This window comes from Anticarsia gemmatalis, chromosome 17 (genome assembly GCF_050436995.1).
Source record: "Anticarsia gemmatalis isolate Benzon Research Colony breed Stoneville strain chromosome 17, ilAntGemm2 primary, whole genome shotgun sequence".
NCBI classification, from domain to species: domain Eukaryota; kingdom Metazoa; phylum Arthropoda; class Insecta; order Lepidoptera; family Erebidae; genus Anticarsia; species Anticarsia gemmatalis.
Genome location: NC_134761.1, coordinates 6,425,072 through 6,447,064, shown reverse-complemented (window position 1 = coordinate 6,447,064; position 21,993 = coordinate 6,425,072). Strand labels below are relative to the sequence as shown.

The 21,993-nt window shown below is 32.5% G+C and overlaps 2 protein-coding genes across 2 annotated transcripts; both read right to left on the bottom strand.

Annotated features, from left to right (window-relative positions):
• Positions 1 to 191: 191 nt before the first annotated feature.
• On the bottom strand, positions 192 to 2,557 carry LOC142979770 (uncharacterized). The gene is made up of 3 exons (XM_076124932.1): positions 1,649 to 2,557; positions 1,240 to 1,366; positions 192 to 983 (listed from the first exon to the last, which is right to left on the bottom strand). Exons 1-3 carry the CDS (start codon positions 1,941 to 1,943, stop codon positions 818 to 820), a joined length of 588 nt encoding a protein of 195 aa, XP_075981047.1. The 5' UTR covers positions 1,944 to 2,557; the 3' UTR covers positions 192 to 817.
• An 846-nt stretch (positions 2,558 to 3,403) lies between these two features.
• On the bottom strand, positions 3,404 to 9,261 carry GatB (glutamyl-tRNA(Gln) amidotransferase subunit B, mitochondrial). Its single transcript, XM_076124927.1, has 5 exons — positions 8,776 to 9,261; positions 8,420 to 8,596; positions 6,430 to 6,582; positions 5,037 to 5,209; positions 3,404 to 4,085 (listed from the first exon to the last, which is right to left on the bottom strand). The coding sequence occupies exons 1-5, from the start codon at positions 9,178 to 9,180 to the stop codon at positions 3,425 to 3,427; spliced, it is 1,569 nt and encodes a 522-aa protein (XP_075981042.1). The 5' UTR covers positions 9,181 to 9,261; the 3' UTR covers positions 3,404 to 3,424.
• Positions 9,262 to 21,993: the final 12,732 nt, after the last annotated feature.

Sequence of the window (21,993 nt, the reverse complement as noted above, 5' to 3'; positions counted from 1 at the left end):
GTAGTGTTGGCGTGGTGACCTAAACCACTGCGCCACGGAGGCAGTCAAATCTTAATCTGCCCTAATAATTAAATGTTATATGTTCAGGGGCTACTTAACCAAGTCTTGGCTAGTAGGTATACTGATTTCTAGACAACGGTTATAGGAAATACATAGGTATAATTAAGAAAAAACAAACATAAACATGACTGATAATAATTTATTTTGAATATTTTTGGATAACAATAACTTTCCTATAACATATCTTCATAATATATTTCATTGTGCATTTTGTGCAAGAAACCGTCTGTGATTTACATCTTAGAATATGACAGCTACTCGGCGACTTAGCGAACAGCTAATAGCAGCTTGTTAGCGCTAAACGGTTATTCGTTATATCAACTTATCCGGCAACGGTTGAGACAGTTGATATATTCACTGGGACGCACCAATTCACCAACTTCGGGCAGCAACCATCAGCCATACGTGCAAATAGTAATGTTACAGCGTAATATTGAACCTCGGCTGAAGGAAATAAAGTAGTTCTTCAGTTTGCTATAATATATGTTTAACTACCATTTAACTACTGGTATTTTACTATCAATGTTATTATGATAAATACTACTAAAATTTAAACTACTGAAATTAATTATCAATTAGTTATATTTTTATAAGTATATCGTACATAAATTGGTAAAATAGCCAGAAAAAACATCAAATAGAATAACGGCTTAAATGCTTGAAAACATCGGACAATCGTCAGCATCGGTGCTTCAGCGAAACAACCGTTGATCAACCGTTGACAGAAATCATTGATAACGAATAAATGCCTTACAGTCTAAGGTACTAATACAGATCCATACCTTTTGACTCTAACTTTGACACCTGGCATTGCAAATCTATTCTTAGGAGAACGGACTACTTCGACGGGTTCTCCTAACTCTACAAACTTAACTTGTTGTCGTTTTGGTGCTTCAGTTGGTTTCTTTACTTGAAGAGCAGATCTACAACAATATTAAGCGGGACTTAGAAGAATATGAGTTAAAATTACCTTGGCCCGCGAAAATGTGTAATGTTCTCACATCAAAGTAGTTAGAAATCTAATCGATCCATGCTTATTTTCGTGACAGGCACGTATCTAAAACCAATAATTCTAACTGAAATTTTACAACACAGGAATTTTAACTATCTGTAGATTTTTTTTATGGTGTTACTGGTCCTTATCCGAGTATCCTCTGAACTTTATGTAGTCCGTCGTACCTGGTGAGGAAGAGTTTCCAAGCCACAGGATCATGTGTCATCATGGAAGCAATCACTTTACCGGCTTTTTCCTTCTCATCTGTTGAACATGTCTTACAATCTTCTTTAACAGCCTTGATCAGTATACCTGAAGACAAAAAGTAAGTAAGTTCATAGTATAATGATTATCTCCTATTTTAGCTGCAGTTGTGAATAACGAATGAACACCAATTCATTTCGGATAAGATCAATCAAAATAGGGCAGGTATTTATGTAGGTAATTGTTTTTTTTGAAATTCAAAAAATACTTTATATGAAATTGTCGTAATACTTTTAATCTAACACCCACTGTTTAGGGTCTCCTTACTGCCAAATAGATTTTAGCCTTAGCTAAGACACAATTAGATAAATGATTAGACCAACTACTTACTTTTCATAACCCCCATCTCTCTAGTACAATATCTATCAACAGACATCAGGCACTTCACATCCTGAGCAGGCAGCGGCACTATAACTTCGTTCGGATTGATCAGTTTCTTAATAGCTTCTTTTTTCTCTACGTCACTTACAACTTCATTGATGATGGTCATATCTTCGTCTCCGTAGACTACTTTTTGGCTAATACTTTTTACTCCATCACTCATTGTTCTGTGAAAGCCTGGAGGTGATTGATCTCCGAGAACAAGAGATGTTAGAGACAGAATAGCCATGACTTGTGCCCACATTGTGAATGGTCGGAGTGTTTGAATGCTCTGAACTGAATGAAGGAGTGAAGCTTGAATCTACCACTATTGTAGAGCCACCGATGTTTTGTAACATTACGTGTTTTGTGCTTAATTATTGCGAGTGATTTATTTTGAACAACAAAATTAGGGTTGTCGACAGAGCGGTTGTGATCTTAGGCTAATTACCTTTCTGTTTTTTTTTATATGTATACTTAGATACATATACTCTTTTTGAGTTTTTTGAAACTGAAACAGTACCAACATTGAAAATTTTCATTTAAATATTGTAATGATACAAAATATTAAAGTGCCTAGCGCACTGTAACACTGTACCTAATAGATACATCATTTATTTAATAGATAATAAGTAGGTATAATTAAATACAATTACTTCCCCATGAAAACATTCATATCATATGTTTATCTAATTTTACTACCACCTAGACTGCTAGTGCACTGTGCTATTATATATTTGAATAAGTTTCATGCCTAATAGCTACTTTATAATAGTACCTACTACCTACTAGTTATATTGTATTCACTTCAAAGTAGACCACATTTCTGGACAATAATAAAAAAAATACGACACAATATGTAGTTAGATTTGCGACAGCCCTATACATTGTATGTATTCTTAGCGCATGTGGCATCGTAAACAAACAACCTTCCACTATGCAGCACACAGTGCATACCAATAGTGTATGTAAATACTATGTATGTGACGATGCAATGTTACGTTTTAAGAGACATTTCACCTATGATAAACAATGTGTTTGTGATGTAGAAGTGCTACATTCAAGCGCCAGTCTTGCTGCTAACAGTGAGTGATTTGCAGCTAAGTGAGTACTCGGTTGTAATTACTTATTCCAGATTTAATTCGCAACAGTTTTGTGAAAAATCTATAAAATTATCCTAAATAGGTAAGTACCTATTTAGGATAATTTTATTGATATTTTATGCAGATGCGTACTTAAGTAAGTACGCATCTGCATAAAATATTTCTTGGAAAATCCTAAATCCTATTTAAATCACAATTTTATTTCAATTAACGTTTATCTTTAATTAGTAAGTAGATACTGTCTAAACAATATGTTGTACAAATTCTTAAAACGTATTAAGTATCTTAATCTCAATCTTAATTAGTGTTTATCTTAAATGTTGTCTGCCTAAACTGTTTCAAATAGTAAGCAACTGCTGTCATAACAATAATGTAGCACTGTACTTTTGCAGTTAGAGAAATAACTGCTATGATCTAAACAAAATGCCAATTGACTTACGCTTTACTTAAAACAATGAGAATTATTCTTCCATTGATGTTGTTTACATTCAATATCTTGACATACTTAGTACCATTGTGCTTCACTTTGTATCATTCAGTTTATCAAAGAGTGCTCTTTGTAGGTATTCATTTAACAAACAAATCAATCGGTTATTTGTTAAGTAAAAATAAAAAATACTACTTCAATTTATAATTTTTTTATTCACTTTTTCAGTAACCCTTCCATAATCTTAGAAGCTACAGACATATCAATTTTATTGTTAGAATTCTTAGATAATATCCCCAAAAATGCTTTGAAAACTTTTGTTTTACCATCCTTGTATTGTTTGACTAATTTTGGGTTATTCTCTAAAACATCAACGCACATTTTCATAATTTCGTCTTCATTGCTTGTTATTGTCCAACCTTTGTCTTTGACAAGCTTTGACGGCGATACATCATCATCAGCCAACACGATTAACTCGTCGATGATATTTCTACAGATTTCTAAATTAATGTCTTTATTGAGAAGCATGTCAGTCAGTTCTTTTAGTTGCTTAACGGTAATAGGGCAGTCGTCTGGGTCCAATTTTCTTTTATTAAGTACAGTTAAAAGGTCGTTTAGGAGAAGATTAGCGACTTTTGTTGGAGATCTTTTCTTGTTTGTGGTTAATTCTTGGAAGTATTCTAGAAGGATCGGTTCATTGACCAGTTGTATTGCAGATTCTGGTCGTAGCTGGAACTCTTGTATGATATGTTTTCTGGTCTGTTCTGGCAGTTCGGGCAGTTTGTCCTGTATTAGAGGTACGCTTAATATGTCGTTGTGGTCTTCTTTCGTGTTCAAATTCACCCGCAGAGGAGGGAGGTTTGGTTCCGGCATGTACCTGTGTAATAATAAAACTAATTAGCAATATGTATGAACATAATTTTACACTGTATTTGAGAATAATAAGCATTACATAGCGGAAATGGATACGGAACGGTCGATGAATATTTGAATGTAAATAATTAAAATAGATTAGACTTATTTTTTTGCAGTTTCCGTATGCCTAGGTAATAAAATGATGCCATAAAGATCGGGTCATTTTGATCAAGAGAGAGTATTTTAACTAATAATAAAGGAAATTCTGTATATAAGACTTTAAAGATAAACCAATAAAACCGAGGTATATTAAGCATAATGAACAGTTAGGTTCAAAGACAAAATTGCATTGAGGTAATTCCGAGGGCATCCCGAACGTGGACTAAGTAATTTCTACAGTCGCAAGTTTGTTTAAGTTTTAAAAATAATTGTACCTTGGTATGAGTAATACTAATTACACAAATTACTTATGGAATTGCCCCAATTCACAATAAATTGCCGTAAGTGGCATAATGACTGCGCAGTCCGGCAGTCATGGGTTTCTGTGATTCACTGATAGTCAGTTTTGGATGTAATTGCACTTTGTATTCACAACATGCAAAACTTTACTGTTATATATTATTCATTTTTAATAAAGTACGATTATCAATAACGGGAGGAGACCCTTGCCCAGCAGTGGGACATTAATGGGTTAAATTTATTTATTTTATTTAATAAGTACGATGAAATATTAACTTTTTGTTGAAGCAACTGCGCCGGCATGCAAAGAATTCCAAGGTACCTATTTAACCTTAATGTTCGTGGTAATTCCCATATACTATTAAATGTTGTATAATCTGTGCCGAAACGTCGAGAAGGTAAAATGCATGTTTACACTCATCACCTACACTAAGTTCTATACCACAAACATGCTACATGAAAGTTTAAAAGTTTTTCTTATAATGGCATAAATCATGGGTTTTTTCCCACTTACCGATAGTCCTGCACGACCTCTTTGTCCCTCATAGGTATAGTGACTCTGGCGGTCGCGTCCCAGGCTCGGGTCTCATTGATAATACGGCCTCCGTTGTCCAAGATAGTCTGTTGGCGTTCTATCTCGTGGCGAATAGCACCCGCCACGCCTCGTACTGAGCCTATGTTCTTTATCTGAAAATACATAGTTCAATTTTAGATAACAGTCTTTCAGGGCTTTTTACTGGTCTTTATAATAAGAAAGGTTTTGATAATAATTTGTAAAACGTTTGATGATCTTTATTCAACAACATCATCGGTTTTCGGTTTCCTATTCATTGTCGCGGACCGAGGTTGCGGTGCAAATAAACAGAAAAATATGAAATCAAATCTAATATAACCAATAATAAATCTAATATTAACCAATTATATTGACCTACTGAAGACGAACGAAGATTTTGTGCAACCCCATTGGTTTATTTATTTACCTTTAAATTATATCCGTACGTAGGTACGGGTACATAATACGCATTGTCATCGAAACTTCGCGAAATATATTTGTAAAGAGGAAGAAAATTAATAACATAGTATTATTATAATAATATTCGCATATTTTATAATGAATCAACACAAATAACCATTAGCAATTGAGTACCTACCTACCATTATGCCAGTGGTAATCTACCAATACGTAACAACTAACACGTGCGTCATAGCTTTTTACTAACTTTAATTAACTATAATATATGAAAATAAGTATCAAATGAAAAGGTAAACATGTGAAGAGATTAGGCGTACAAATCAATGGATTTTTTAGACATATCTGTGGGAAAACCTACCTACCATTATTTATTTATTACCAGTCAACATAAATTACGAACAATACGATGTTTTTTGTTTAGAGAAATACGTAGCAAAAAGTATATTTATTATATTACGCCTCTGGGAAAAATAAATAACATTTTCATTATCAATTACGATTAGGTATGATGAATTATTAAGAAATTGTGGAATATAAATGACTCACATAATTATGATATTAATTGTTTGGAGACAAAAAGGATTAACCATGAGTTTCTTGCCAAATCTAATGATTCTACCTTGAATCAACTGGCACTCAACGGTAAACGATCTGTGGGTTAAGCAACCGTTGGCGCGGTCATTCTATAGATGGGTGACCGCATAGTGGTATTTGAACTGGGCGTCCCCGTGCTTCGGAGGGCACGTAAAAAGTCGGTACCGGTTGTTGTCAATAAAGATAACAGTCGATAAGCCATGTCAAAGGCCTTTCGTGCAGCTTGAACAACTTTGGCACTAGGATGACCACTAACCATACGGTAGGTAGGTAGTAACTTAACAATTTATTGAACTAAACAAATCTACACATTAATACATGTATTTAAGGTGATGTTTACCTCAGTTCTCGTGGACAGTGGATCTCCAGGACGCCTGAGAGACACGTTAGCGTCTACTCTCAACGCCCCTTCCTCCATACGGCCAGTACAAGCACCAAGCCTCTGGACTATCAGCACCAGCTCTTTAACCAACGCAGCCGCTTCTTCGCCATCCTGGAATCACAAGATTTTATAAATAAATAAATATCATTGGACAACACACACACGGTCATTTGATTCCAAACTAAGCAGAGCTTGTACTATGGCAACCAAATAATTGATAACGAATCTTTTAAATTGCCCCTAAATATTTTAGTAAATAAACTCAAACAATAAATTTAAGGAAAACTGAACATTTTACTCAAAGTAATTTCCATAACTTTTATTTGAACAACCAGAATAGTCCGAAGTCTAATGCGTTACAGACTTTACGTCATAGCCATAATTTTATAAGTACACAAAATGTCCGTTTTATCCGGTTTCTATAAAGGTCTTATACAAATATACGTGTAGATAAACAAGCAAAAAATTGAGCAATTATCTTATGTGTGTGACATTATGACGATTATTTTTTAGCATTGGACATGCAATGTTTATTTTAGTTTTTACTACAATTAGATGACTGGCCTTACTTCTAGCATTTGTATCAAAAATAATGAGCAGAAAAAGAATGATCTCAATTATACATAATTGGCAAATTGTATTACTTTTATGTGTAAATACAGATTGGTATTATTAATCTTGTTTAAAGAAATTAATTTAGTACTGCTGTAAGCCTAAATTTTAATGTGTCCTTAAAGAAAAGCTTATCAAAACTTTACTGCCAATAAATTCATAAAAGCTATCTTAAACCATGTGACCTAGAATAAAAAAGAATAAAACAAGCAAAAATATGATAAAACCCAATGCCAAAAGTATTTAACACACTGTCACTACTCAAACAATTCCTTTTAGAGTCAACCAATTGCGGTTGATAATGTAATTGTACATATTATAACTTTAATGCAGGAAATGTTTTTTTTTTAAATAAGGCTATTTAAAGTCCACATTAAATTGCCTCCTATGTACATCATTTTACATGAATAAGTTTTGTTTAACGTCAGGGGTTTGGACGTTGGTAGGTATTGAAAGGTTTATATTATCCAGTAAATTAATTGACCTATTGAATGCTAGTAATGTGGAACAAAAGCCATGTGTAAAGGTGTGGCAAGTCACATGCATATAATTAAATAATTTGAATTATAAGTAAAATTACTTTGAACTTATATCACAATATATTTTTGTTACAATAAGTAGATGCTCTAATTGTAAAATTATATTATTAGTGTTATTGACATTTTATAAATTATTATTTGCTCAGTATCCTTTAAAAGATCAAGTGCTGTATTGTTTTTACTCAAAATAACAAACTATTCAACAAAAGAAATACTAATTAAATTATAACAATGAGTACATGCATAATTAATTTATTTTATTGTTCTCTTGCAAATAACACATCTACATAGTCAGTTTTGGAATCAAAGGCTAACTGGTTTGTATAATATTAATATATTATTTGGTAATATCCACTTTATGACCTAGAAATATTTTGTTGCTCAACAAGTAAAATGATTGCAATTTAAATATTTATGAAGTCTGTGATTTCATGCATGTCTTAAAAAAAGAATAACATGATCAAAGCTTTGTATTAGTTATTTACAACAGAAAAACTATATACCTAGGTAAAATGCTTTTAGAATTATTGGATATTGTTTTTAACAATTATAATAATGGTTTTTTTTTGCATTGCATGTTTAATGTAGGTATAATAGAATACGGGATTATTATACAATAATAAAGATGGTTAATTTAATAGTATAACAGTATAACAATGTTTATCACAACAGCATTAGATCCACAGAAGTTATGAACAGAAAATACCCATTTATTATTAAAGCTCTATGTATTTGGTAACTATGCTTTAAATATTTCTTAATAGAATGAAAAATGTTAGGCAATGTTTTATAATTACCTCTAAATCAGGTTCAAAAACAAGTTCCATGAGTGGTGCCCCAGCTCTGTTGAGGTCCACCAAACTGCGCTTGAGTTCAGCATCATGTAATGATTTACCACTGTCCTGTTCTAATTGAATCTGCTTGATCTTTGAACTCTTTTTGTAGGGCTTCTTGTGTATTCCTGGGGTAAATACCTGGAAGCAAAGAAAAAGTATTGTTCAGCCAAAGACAATCATAAGAAGGTTGTTTTGAGGTTATACATGTGTCTCAGGTTTTGTTTATTGGATATGAAGTTATATACTTGTAAGTGTGCAATATGTATTCAGTGATCTAATTATAATTTGAGGTTAACTACAATAATAGCTTTATGTACCTGAAAGTTAATAACGCCTTCGCTGGCCAATGGGGCTCTTTGCTGCGTAATTTGGTAACCAGCCGGCAAATCGGCATAAAAGTAGTGCTTTCTATCAAAAGTAGACACTTCGTTCACTCTACACGAAAGTGCTAGTGCAGTCTTTATGCCTAATTCTACACATTTTCTGTTAAGAACTGGTAGTGTGCCCGGTGTAGCAGCATCAAGCAAGGATACACAATTATTCACTACACCACCAAAAACGTTCTGAGCACCAGAAAATAGTTTTGATTCAGTATTCAACTGAGCATGCACTTCTAAACCAACAACACTTTGCCACTTTTTATCAGACACTGTTGCAAAACGACGAGCAGATATTGTCTTATATTTATAGCTCAATAAACGATACATTTTTGTAAGTTTCATTTTGAAATTATTTATTTATATTCACTGAAATGCAACTACTTTTCACAGCTGTTTTTGACATAATTGGCACTTGACATAAATAAAGTCGCAGACAAACAAGAATTGAAGACTGCGTGTCTATGATAGTGTACAATAATTTGATAATCACCACTATGTAATGTAAACTTTATTTAATTATACCACTATTACTTAATTTTAAATTATAATTGAACGAATTCACAAGAAATATAATTTCAATGCGGTTAAATTAACTAGCTTGCCACAACACGAAACCACAAACTTATTTTTCGAAGGAAGCCTAACAGAGGGCGCTAATCTGGCGGAATTTTTAAACGAGAAAATTACACTTTGTCTAAAACTTCATTTATTGGACATTGGAAAAAGGGAAAAGAACTTCATTACTGCACAAAGGTTTTAAAAAAAAATTAAATAAAGTATTTTAAGTATGAGTCACTTACCTAAATATTTATTTTATTTGATGCTGTAGTCTTATCTGATTCCGAAGTTTTTATTTCTATGAATAACGTATAAATAATAACCTAAACTCCTTATTTTAAATTGCATTGATACTTTGACTAATTAACTTACGACCTAAATTAAAATTAATTAATTATCACATTTTGGAAAGTAACATTATGTTTTAATTATATTAAACCACTAATCCTGCCACTACTTCAAACAAGAACGAGAAGAGATAGAGGACGACGAAAGCCAAAGTTACTTCAGCGATGGAGTACATTTTTGTTGGTCTTTTTTAAAGAATGGAAAATGTATTTCGCGGAGAACGTGCTAGGCGTACGATCGATTGCACCTCGTCGCGGGGTATGACCGCGAGTCAAAACAAAGCTGTGCTATACCCAACAGCCTTGGCGATATAATACGATCGAGTTGTGACGAAACCTCACTCATCGGTAGTCTCGAACATTTACAGTTTTAAATTATTCGCGTTATAGCTGCCGTCGACAAGGCGGTACACACCCACCGGCTGATAAGAATTTATATGTGGTTTAGTAATAATAATGCAAACGCCTTCATAAATAACGTCACATTGCGGCCGGTCTAGTGTACTTTGAACAGAAGGATGTGATAAGAAAACTACACGTCAGTAGATATTATTTAGGGCTAATAAATTATAATTTTGTGCGTATTTAATGTGCGTACTAATCCTTAAGATTATGAAAAAATCGAGCTACCTAGTCCGATTAGAGTGATTAAACCTTTGTTTACTTAAAACTAGACAATAGTAATCCTATGTCTAGCTGGCTATGATAAGCCCTTTAGTCATTATATGATTCGAATAGTCTAGATATTTTTAATCTCACACAATAGGCTCAAAATAGTCATGTCATGTAAAGATTTTGGTATTTTAAGCTTACCTACTGACCCAATTTTATTTTGTAAAGCAACCGAATATTTGTGACGGTCGCTTTCAGTCTCGTGTGTCCTGAAATTTTCTGACTTGCTCATTGAAGGTGCAATTAGCTATTTCAATAAGTAATTTCATATGTCTTGACTATTTAATATAGGCAATAACATCGAACAATGTCGATACTAATTAACTCAGTCATCTGTTTTACATTAATTACGCAAACGCATTGTTATTCCTTGTAAATTCTGACATTTCAACCGCGGTGTACAAAACATCCATTGTTAGAAATAAATAGTCGCTAATACATTTCCCTTTATTACTAAACGAGCAAAACCATTGAGTAATGTTCTAATTGAATTTAAATAGACTGCGGTATGTGTATCAAAATATTTTCTTTTAGTTTGAAACAGGTTTCATTAATCAGTAGAAATAATGCCTTTTGACCATAATTAGTGACTCACAAATAATTCAATAGGTTTCCAAAATAAAATGTTCAAGAATTAATTCTTTTTTTCTGCTAATCTATAAAATAATCTAACAAATCTCAACTTTTAATTTTATTAAAGCCTATATTTTCAAAATGTTGTGGCCAACATTATTTTCCGAATATCTCAAATTATGTATTTTTTTCCTTCTATGGTGATTATTTGTGATTTCGCCAAAATGTGTCAAAAAACGCACTTTATTAACGAGAGTGACGTTATTCAAGGGTGCGTGCTTACCTACATGCATTTTGAACCCAAAAGTAGATCACGAAGGTTTTTTTGTTTTTGTCGATGATGTAACAAAAGGATATTTTAAGAATACAACGTCACGTGAGTTGAAGATTTAATTATGTACTTTTTTGGTAGATAAAAAGTATTATCATTGTTGCGAAATATTGTGAATACGTTATCAACAAAATTATGTGCCTACTTGTGAAGCACCTCTGTGGCAATAATTAATGATAATAATTATTATTCCTCACATTGTTAATTAGTCGATCAGGAACGATCATCAATAAGTAAGTAGAGTCGTCGTCGCAAAGAAAATTTTGTGTGCATAAAAACTGAAACAGATTGCCGTAAAATTTCCTACGGAAGAGAAATATTCGCCCCTGCCGGGCGATAAAAAGAATGGGTGGAAAATTTTATAAAAATACCTATAAAATAATCTAATAAATTAAGATAAAATACATCAGCATCAAATCGATCTAGAACGGTATCAATCAAGTTATTAAATTATCTGCGTAACGATTATTAGAAAAGATAAGGGCCTACCGATAACGCGATAATGTTTACCGTTTATCTCGATACCCAGCGAGGCTTTAGACAATATAATACTTTATCGATATAATACTTAAGCCTATGCTCATACACATCATATGTAATTATAAAGATAGATATGAGAATGATAGGTATAAGAGTGATAAGTGTGTGTATGCAAATCGTTTAATCGTATTAAACGATTTGCATATGTTTTCCGGATGTAGGTCAAATGCTTTAGGTACGTTCACTGCCAGAAAATCTTTTAAAATAGCTAAAAATACAAACACATTCATGTATTCTTATTGCGACGGTTGAGTCTTTAAATCATGGCTGTTTATTGGTTACGTATGTTTAATTCAGGGAGTCTCCATGTTAATTAGCAATAAGCTTTTTTACGCTAGAACAAGTTTGAACCATTAAACCCTGTTCCGCAATTATTTTTATATACTTCTGTCTCTGAAAACCTTTACCTAACTATAGTATGCGTGACAATATACCTACACCTGGGAAACGGGAAATTTAGCAACGCGTAATTATTCGTTTGTTAACATTTTGCACACACTGCTGATATTAAGCTGATATAGATATTATTAATAAATTACATAAATAAAATTACAGGCCTCGAAAGCAATCAATATGGGAAAAATGCGCTACCACAAAAGTATTTACATAGAGTTTAAAAACGACTATCGTTATTAAGTGTTAATAAATAATATTGTTAATGAATCATACATGCATTCAGTTTACTACTATGAGCAATAAATTAAATAATCATAATCCTTACCGCTTAAATTGGTCACCAAAATGACCTTTGAGTGGAGAGTTGCGCATTCAGCAAAAGTATTTTCTTAACTGCAGTGATTCATAGGAAAACTTTTAAAATAACTCCAATAACCATATTATGACGTCAATTATAAAGTTCATAACTTTGGAATTTATGTAAAAATAAAAACAATATGAGTATACCTCACATTATTAACAGACTTTTCGCCCGTCGCTTTGCCTATATGGAATTTCACTCCCTTCAATGTGGATTTTCCAAAATCCCTTTTTTAGTGCTCTTTTACCGCGGCCATAGACCTTACATGGCAAATTTCATCTTCTTGTATGCGGTAGTTTTGACTGTGCGTTGTCTGTCAGTCAGTCAGTGACTCTATAACGGAAGAGTTTTAAAGATTATACCTACATAGACGAAATTAACGCAGTAGCAAGTAAACGAGTATGTTGGAAATCATTCTGTCGACTTTTTAATAAACGTAAATCGCAACGGTACCTCTTTTTGGATATGATTACCCTGATATATTATACCTTTTAAATATATTTTAATGGTAAAAGAAAATTTTATTTTTGTTTCATTATTTTTTTCCTAAGCTTATTTTGACATTACAATAGCTAATTCACATTAATAACTAAACTGTTCAGAAAGAATTTTCATTTGCTAAAATGTTTACTATAATTTACTAAAATACAGCTTGACATCACGTGTGTTTACTGGAAACTCCAACAAAACCTTTAATAACAATTCTGTATTATTCGGAAATAGGGGAATTTCACCCATAGAAAACACAAAATTCGTTGTAATAAAATATTCAAAGCTTCAACACCGCAACGTATTTACCAAACATATTCATGTACCAACGTACATTATTTAAATCGTAAATCATTTTGTGAGTAATTATTTAAGTGCTAATTAGCAGTATCGATTGTTCTCGATTCTACAAAATAGACACTGGAATCCCCACCAACAGGATCTTATTATCGATCGTAACTTTGCACTCGAGCCACATTTTACCAGCTAAGAATTAACGGAAAATAACTTCCAGTATGCGTCATATTGTTGATTCAAATTATTTTTATTTAATCTATCAGTTGTGGCCCGCCCTTACTACGGTTTGAAGGGTGACTTACACATGAAACCTTAACAAATTATAGGGACACTAAAGCCTTTCTCGGAAATTAATAATTCCGTTAGGTAGATTTTGAGTTTATAATTTAAAATTAAATAACCCTCTCCATGTCTGTCATGGAGAGGGTTATTTAATTTTAAATTTGTAGTGACGATAACGTTTTTCGATTCTTACAATGAGTCACACCAATGATTTTTGTTATGAGCATATTTAAAAACTAGGTACTTCAAGGATAAAAAATCTGTTTTTATTTTTTTCGTATCTTCAAAAATGACCGAGATATTAAATGTCAAAGTAGGCCTTCGCACCAAACTCCGGCGAAGCGGCCGCACGGACGTGTGACGTCATCTCGTGACATTGCTATTTCGTCAGTACTTGCCGATACCTACATAGGCTCGTTGCGCTCTCGCGGTTTCGCTTTAAATAATTTGTTTTGCTTATAGTGGACAAACAAAATGGTTAGAAAATATTGTATTGTTCCTATGTGTACTAACTCCAGTGAAAAAACACCCCAAAAATTGTTTTTTTCTGTACCATGTAGGTAAATTGTTTTATATTTTTGCAAAAGACACCTAATCTAAAACTTAAAGGCCGGTTCAGATTCTGTCAAGCGCAAATGTTAAATAGAAGTTTATTGGCTTTTGAACACTTCCTCAAGATCAAGATGCCATATCATGTTCATACCTACCTAGCAATGAACTTCTACTAAACAGTTGATACTATTTAATGAGCAGTTCAATGACCTCACAGGCGGCGGCGAGCCGAGCGCGGCGGTTGAGTTGGCGTTGGTTTTTTGTTTTGAAAAAAGAACTCATGTTTATTAAATATAATAATATCAAAATTAAAATGTTAGTTTAATTAAAAGTTCTCATTACACACCCAATCATATAAGACTACCTACAGAGTAGATTCATGCGTTCATAATAGCCATCAACCTGACTAAAGTCAGAGGCAGGGGTGACAATTTTTTTTTTTATAATATTATTTAAAACTAGGTTTTCCAAATTTACACTTGGTAGGTACGTAACACTCATTATTTGTAATGCCAGTTGTAACAAACTTTCAATTTTATTGTTAACTACACACAATATTATTAGTAGTATACGAGTTCAACTTTCTTTACCTGGGTTTCGTTGATGATTGTGTGCATGGCGATCGAGATCGGGGATATCTTAGTGGAGGCTTATTTTACAAAAAACACGATGATAAAATTTATAACACATACACATACACAGACTCTTTAAATATTAAATGCAAATCACTTTTTAAATCAAAACTCCGCATCACCCGCAGTCGAACAAGCGTGTCTGTCACGATGTGACGTCAGCGCATAGCGCGCGAAGCAACGCAAATTTAAAAAAGCAGTGAAACTTTATAACGCTGTAACTTCGGTAATTTTGACCTGATTTTGATAAAACAAAAACTATTATTATCAGCATAAGTACACAAATTAAATGCAGTATGTTTAATAGTCATATTTTGATGTGCTGGTGTGACTCATTCCTTAAACTTTATTGACTCTACTACTCAATCCGCTCATATTAACTTTGTTACAATAAAAAACATATTTTGCAATTACGTGTTGTCAATTTCAGGACACTTTTTCAGCAGATTATTATTAACTACATATATACTATCAAAGTTATATTATATACCTACATATATATTTTACAAGCAGATATGGCTTTACATAATTATGTGATAAATATATGTAGATCGATAAAGACAACCTAAATGCGGAATAGAACAATTTTCATGTGACTATTTGCTAGGTATTCCTACTGAATTATTTAATATCAAGGCCGAAGAATGCTGGGGGGAAATCGAAATGAGTCTAGAAAAAATTATCTTATCTTAAAGAAATTATAAAACAAATTTAATGATTTGAAGATATCTAGTTCCTGAATTCAAGGTTAAAATATTTTGTTAGGTAGAGCCGTTGAACGATAATAATGATTTGAATTTATTATATTATCTTCGTAGTTTGCGAAACGCTAATCATTCTGAGTATTCGAATGTAAATCTAGATCTTTTCAGCCTGAGTCCTTGTTCGGCTATCTATACGAGTATGTACTAAAGTTTGAAATATTGTAAAGCTTTTTTGTCTCTATTAGTTTTGTCAAAAGCCTTTCAATGCCTCTACGGATTATCATTTTGTTAGATGGTACTTATAGCCAGTAGATGTCTACCGAAAGGATATTAAAATTACGTTGTGGCTAATAAAAAAAATAGTTGTATCTAAGATTTTAAATATTGTTTTAATTCATTTATTTACTCTTAGCACGAATTATTGTAATCATCATTTTTTTCTGAATCCTGAAACAAATGCATTAACATAAGGCCTTGCAGACGTTCTTAGATAATTTAAATTAAAGCGCAGTACGCGCATTAAACCCGACAAATTTAATATTGGCAAAAAACTTGGCATGTATGAAGTAACGTGCCGTAACATTTTCTATTGTTCGTACACGTAATTACGTGCTATGTATGATGTGGATGTCAGTGACTTGAATAATTCACTCAGCTAAACAAAAACAACCTCTAAAATTACCGGTCGTTTAATCTCCTGGTCAGTAGTCATTTTTCCTACAACTTTGAAGGCTAATTTTATCAAATGGGCAACCAGTCTTGCTATTTTTACATCTGCTAAATAATAATCTACATCTTTATAAAACTAGATAGCAGATACCGCATTATTTAAAACAAGTTGCGTAGGATTTGATATCAAAGTCCGGTTGAGAGCTAGATTTTCCGTAATATAAGTAAACATTGCTACCACCGCGACGTGTGTTGCATTTGTATCGAGTGGAATAATAGCTTAAATACTTATTAATATGATAAATAATGCATAGTTTACTAGTAATGGAAGAGGACTTCGAACAGTTGCATGCAAGTGTTTGTATCTATAATGACGATGATTGTAGGTACGTATTACGCAACAATAAGAATGTCACACCTCCGAGCAGATGTGTAAGGTTTTATAAAACATTACGTAATTGCAATTCATATGAGTTATAGGAACAATATTTCTTGGTGGAGAAAGGAAGACAGTCTACTTGTTTTATGCGAATACCACACAAGAATAGCTCAAGCCGCACATACAAAATGTTGCTGAAGGTAAATATTTTCGTTTATTTACACAAAACGTGTGTGCAATGACTTATTTAAACATAGTTACACAATATTTAAAATAACAACTTAGTATGAATTTATGGAACTTATTTTCCGTTCTTAACTGAACCGTTTTTCCTAGAGTTTACTTAATCTCTCTTAAGAAAAGCAATTCACCTAAAAAAATCGGGACTGAATCATCTAAGAAGAGACTTTAGAGCCTACAAAGATTGTTTCTAATTCATATATATTTGTATATGTTTGAAGAACTAATAATGAATGGACTGACGTATCATATGGAAAAACCAGTAAGTGTGACGTATTGCGGAAAGCCATTTGTTAAAAAAAAATAATTGATTTTTGATCGCTTCTCAACGACCTCAAATAACCCGAAGAATATTCACAGCTTTTGTCATAAAGGGCGAGAGAGGTGAAAGTTAGAAAGCTTCGCTAGGTTCATCTTGTTGTATAACAGTATATGCGCTAAGAAAACGCAAACCCGTATGTTACCACCCACCACCCACTGTGAACTTAAGTTATTGAATCATAAGACTAAGGTATAAAGCTTTTAATTCATACTGAAATGCTGTGTCAAGCAAATATAATCTGGTAATGGAAATATCAAAGTAGTGGTTACCTTATAGCTCTATCTAAATCATGGTGCATTTACTGTTACATGCAAACCTCTATTGTGTTAATTATTCATTAGTGGAGGCTCTTCTATATAACATTACTTTTTAGCACTGCTACGGTACTATGTTCAGTGTGTAGTGTGTGTACGAAATAGAAAGAAAAGAAAATGCAGCCCGTAATGTGATATCCTATATCAGGTACTAAAATAACGCCTTGTATCAAGTAGGTATGTATTCATTAGGCACCCGTTCATAAAATCGTCCTTTTAAAATTCACTGAGAACATTTATCAATTTCCGATATTATTTTAAATCTATTCTCCAGAAGCTCCTGAGATAGCGGAAGTAAATCATCTATATGACAGATGCTTTAAAAAAATGGAACGGGTTACTTATGTATTTAAACCGTTTACATAATATATTCATCGAATCATTGTTATTGTCATCGAAACATAATTGGAAACGCAATATTCCTATCAATATGATATCACACCGACTAGAGGTACTTATAGAAGTATAGTACCTACTGTCTAGACTTCCTTATCTCCTCATTGTGATACAATATACCTCCCACGGTCTTGGTGCAAAAGGCTTAACAGTTACTTTCGTATAAGTATAAAGATATTAGTCTAAAGAGCCCTTACAATGTTTTATACGTAAAGGGAAACAGCATTTTGCTGGAATGAACTGGATGTTCCAGACTGATAACTAGATTTATGACGCATCTTTGAAACGGTCATTGCCTTGTACTGCAGACAATCTTAAGAGCATTTGATTGTTACAATTTCCAGTATATGTCATGTTTGTACTGATTTATAGCTTGATCTTTATATAGAGAAACATACAAAGATGCCTATCTCTTGATACATACATAAAATCATGCCTTTTTCTCATAGGCGTAGAACGAGACCAAAGAACGCCACTTGGTATGATCCTCGCAAATTTAAATGTAAAACTTAAACTTAAGATGTGGTGGAACATGCCCCAGTGAGCACAAAGAAAACAAATCATTACGAAATACGAGTTAAGGTGCTTAGCTACCTTATAATAAAGAACTGTTGGCTCCTTTTCCTTCCAAAATATACAACAACATCAACTGTAATTATGAATAATAAAGATTTCCGAATTAAACGGAACAATTTAAACACGTATCCATCCATATGCATTCATTCTAAAAATAAAGCAAAGGTTTTGTTAATTTCTTAGTCTGTATGGGAACCTTTACGTCAATAACGGTCGTTGACCCTCACATGATTTATACACGATATATGAGTTGATACGAGTGCAAAACTGCATAGTTTTTGCTTCTTGTGTGTGCGCATACCTAGTAAAATCCCCTTCACTTACTATACAAATATGTTTTCAAGTTGTTTGAGCAAGCCGAGCTTTGTTCTAGAATGTTCTTCGCAAACTGCTATATTTCCTGAGTTAATATTTATAAATACGTCGTTTAAAATAAAACTGCGAAGAAATCTCGACTACCTTGTGTAAAAAATAAGTACTTGAAACTAAAGCAAGTAATTAAGGTAACTTAACTGGAACAAAAATATTTATCTGACATTATCACAATGAAATTGTAAAAAAAGGTTTAAATCTCGATCTTTCCGTACATTTATTAATGTCAACATTTGCGTGTGTATTTTTCGCAGTTTGAACAAGTTTGGCGGAAAACCGTCCTAATATTATAAAAAATATATACAAACCATTATCTAAATTATTATTTACAAAACCTTACATAACTACATTTCCTAATGATTCATAGTATTTTAAATGTCGGTCATGTGAAAACCCTTTTTTATCAATCATTGAAACAAACCTGATTAGAGAACTAGACCATTGTGTCAGAAAACACGATGATTGTAATCGTTTCAATAACAGGGGGAAATCCTATGACAAAGTTATACTATATCGAAACATAACTCTTATACCTTAGAGACCTAGTTACCCAGTAGAAGTACTAGTTTATTATATTCTAGTTTAAGCCAATTTATATGTAGACGTATTTATTGACTATATAATAATATAGCCCTTGCCCACGGCTCTGTCCGCGTAAACAATAGCTTCACGTCTTAGTACTCGTATAGTTCCCGGTATAAAAACTTTCCTATGTCCTGTCTCGGGTCTCACCCTAACTTTATAAAGAATTTCATTATAATTGGTTCAGTGATTTAGGCATGAAGAAGTTTCAGATAGACATTTACTCTCGTATTTATAATATTAGTAAGAATAAGATGAACTGGAATTTTCTAGAAAAAATCTGAACTTGTATAAGATATATTTAGCATTTATCACCAAAGACATAAGATGTGCTAAAAGTGTTAGAGTACGTTATTTTCCGTAAAGAATACAACCTTGGTGATGTCCTTGATTTACCGAGCATAATTTATGTAATTACCTAGTGTGTTCCATTAATAAATAGTGTCGTTTTCTCGAAACTTTTAATTGGTAATAGCAGTACAATAATTAATCATTAGACATTTTTAAATTGAACACTAATTGCTTATGGTTGATACTGCTAAGTGTGAAAGAAAACAATGGAAGGCATAAAAGCAAATCTAAAAAGTTTTTTTTTTAATGTTTGTTTTTCTGTAGAATGACCAAATACCTTACAGGCTTTATCATTCCTGAATCCTATTACTGGACCAAATTAAAGCTCTCAGACTATCATAACAAGTGACCGATCTTAACAAAACACAATGACATACGGGAACTTCTCTCCTTTCGTACGAATAAAGTCACATTTACTCGAATGAAGTTTCAGTAGCTCTCAACAATGCTAACTCGGATTATTTGCTTCAATTGTAATCCTATTACCAGCACTTTGCTTCATAAAGACTCGCATTCCAGGCCTTTATTAAATTTATCTATTGAAATACGCAACAGGCAAATCGCAATCTCAGTCAGTCGTTATATAACTACCATTATCCTGTTGAAAGCCTTGATTGGTACAATTTTATGTTCACTAATGTGCTATTATTTAGGCACAACCTTAAAATAAGCTTTTACCCTAGTGTAGAATACAAAATTGGAAGTTGTTAGCTTTAATGAAACATAAATCAATAATATTTCTTTGATCTTTGGTCTTTACCTATCTACCTATGGAAAAAAGCGTGATTTTCCGTATGTGTGTTTTCTTAAATTAAGAAATACAGCAATTAGAATAATTTTATTTTATATTGTAAATATATTGTATAATTGTAAGTATGTAAATATTTTGTTTTTTTAAATTATTTCTAGTTTAGTTTAGTTTTTAAAAGTTACTTATAGTTAAGTTTTATTGTAATAAATTTTGTGTTATACTCTTGCAATTAGAATGTTCTCTTTATTTTTATTATTTTGTAACTGAACTTTTCTAGCCGTATATAACAAAACTAGACTGAAAGAAAATCTTCAAAGACAAAATTGGCAAGATTTACAATTTACAGTCAAAGAACTCTAATAAACTAAAATCGTCGGTAGGTATAATAACGAGAATAATCCACGAAATCTTCTTACCAAAAAAATATACAGTTATTAAGCCGACAATTTTGTCAGAATCATCAATGCTGAACATTCAAACAAAAAATTTATACATATGTATCAATAAATATTGACAAACTATTAATTTGCAAAATTAATTTCTTCCGCATTAAAATACGCAATACAGACTGGTTTATAATTTAGACGTTTTTATGATTCACACATTGTCAACAAGTCAAAATTCTTTGTCTTATAAGACCTTGGCGAAGTACGAATATCTAAGTAAAGCTGCAAACTTAGGTTAACCGCAAACGTCGAGAAGCTTCTACACCGCATTTTGTATCTACTTTTCTTAAATTACCTTGAATTGTAGTGTTTTGAGTACAAAAACGGCACAAGTCAACGTATGAATACGTAATCTCTTATGAATAACCGAAACGAGTGCCAAAACATAGCAAGAGTCAATGTCCTTATATCGTGACTAATGTTTATTTTGTCTGTAATTATTTATCTTAATTAACTGCATTTCAGACATAAGCAAAAAGACATAAGCATTTGCAGGTAAATCAATCAATTTTAAAGGGTACCGGGATTTTTTTTGTACAAAAAAAGGTATTTTGCTTGGTTTTTTGTTGTTAATTATATATTTTTTATATATAGTGCAGTGTTATTGAAACAGATATCGATCAAAACCTGCAAAAATGCGTGTACCATTAATAAATATGCGGTGGTACAACTCTCGCGAGTTCAAACAAGGTCGTTCAAAGTCCAATTTTCGCTTGAGCGTCGACGGCCAGCCGGTGTACAGGTGTATGTGTAGACCACAAGTCAAACACTTCAATGAATAAATATATTCCACTTGAAAAGTTGAAACTGCGGGCGCATTATATACAGACAATAACAACCATTTTTTACTTTACTTACCCCCGGTTTCTAAGGTACATTTAGCGGTAGTTTACCTAGTAGCGTTTAAACTCATATAAAATACGCTATTGGATAGATAAACTACCGTGTACTCAGAAACCGGGGGTTAGTATGCGTAAATTTTGTATTTAATTCAGAATCTCTTCCTGTTTTAAGACGGTTAAA

Coding starts and splice junctions, on each gene's coding strand:
- LOC142979770 (XM_076124932.1), bottom strand. CDS start 1,943: ATGTGGGCACAAGTCATGGCTATTCTGTCTCTAACATCTCTTGTTCTC. Junction 1,367..1,648: donor AGAGATGGGGGTTATGAAAA/GTAAGTAGTTGG, acceptor TTTTGTCTTCAG/GTATACTGATCAAGGCTGTT. Junction 984..1,239: donor TGGAAACTCTTCCTCACCAG/GTACGACGGACT, acceptor ATATTGTTGTAG/ATCTGCTCTTCAAGTAAAGA.
- GatB (XM_076124927.1), bottom strand. CDS start 9,180: ATGAAACTTACAAAAATGTATCGTTTATTGAGCTATAAATATAAGACA. Junction 8,597..8,775: donor AAGGCGTTATTAACTTTCAG/GTACATAAAGCT, acceptor CTTTGCTTCCAG/GTATTTACCCCAGGAATACA. Junction 4,086..5,036: donor GAGGTCGTGCAGGACTATCG/GTAAGTGGGAAA, acceptor ATTATTACACAG/GTACATGCCGGAACCAAACC.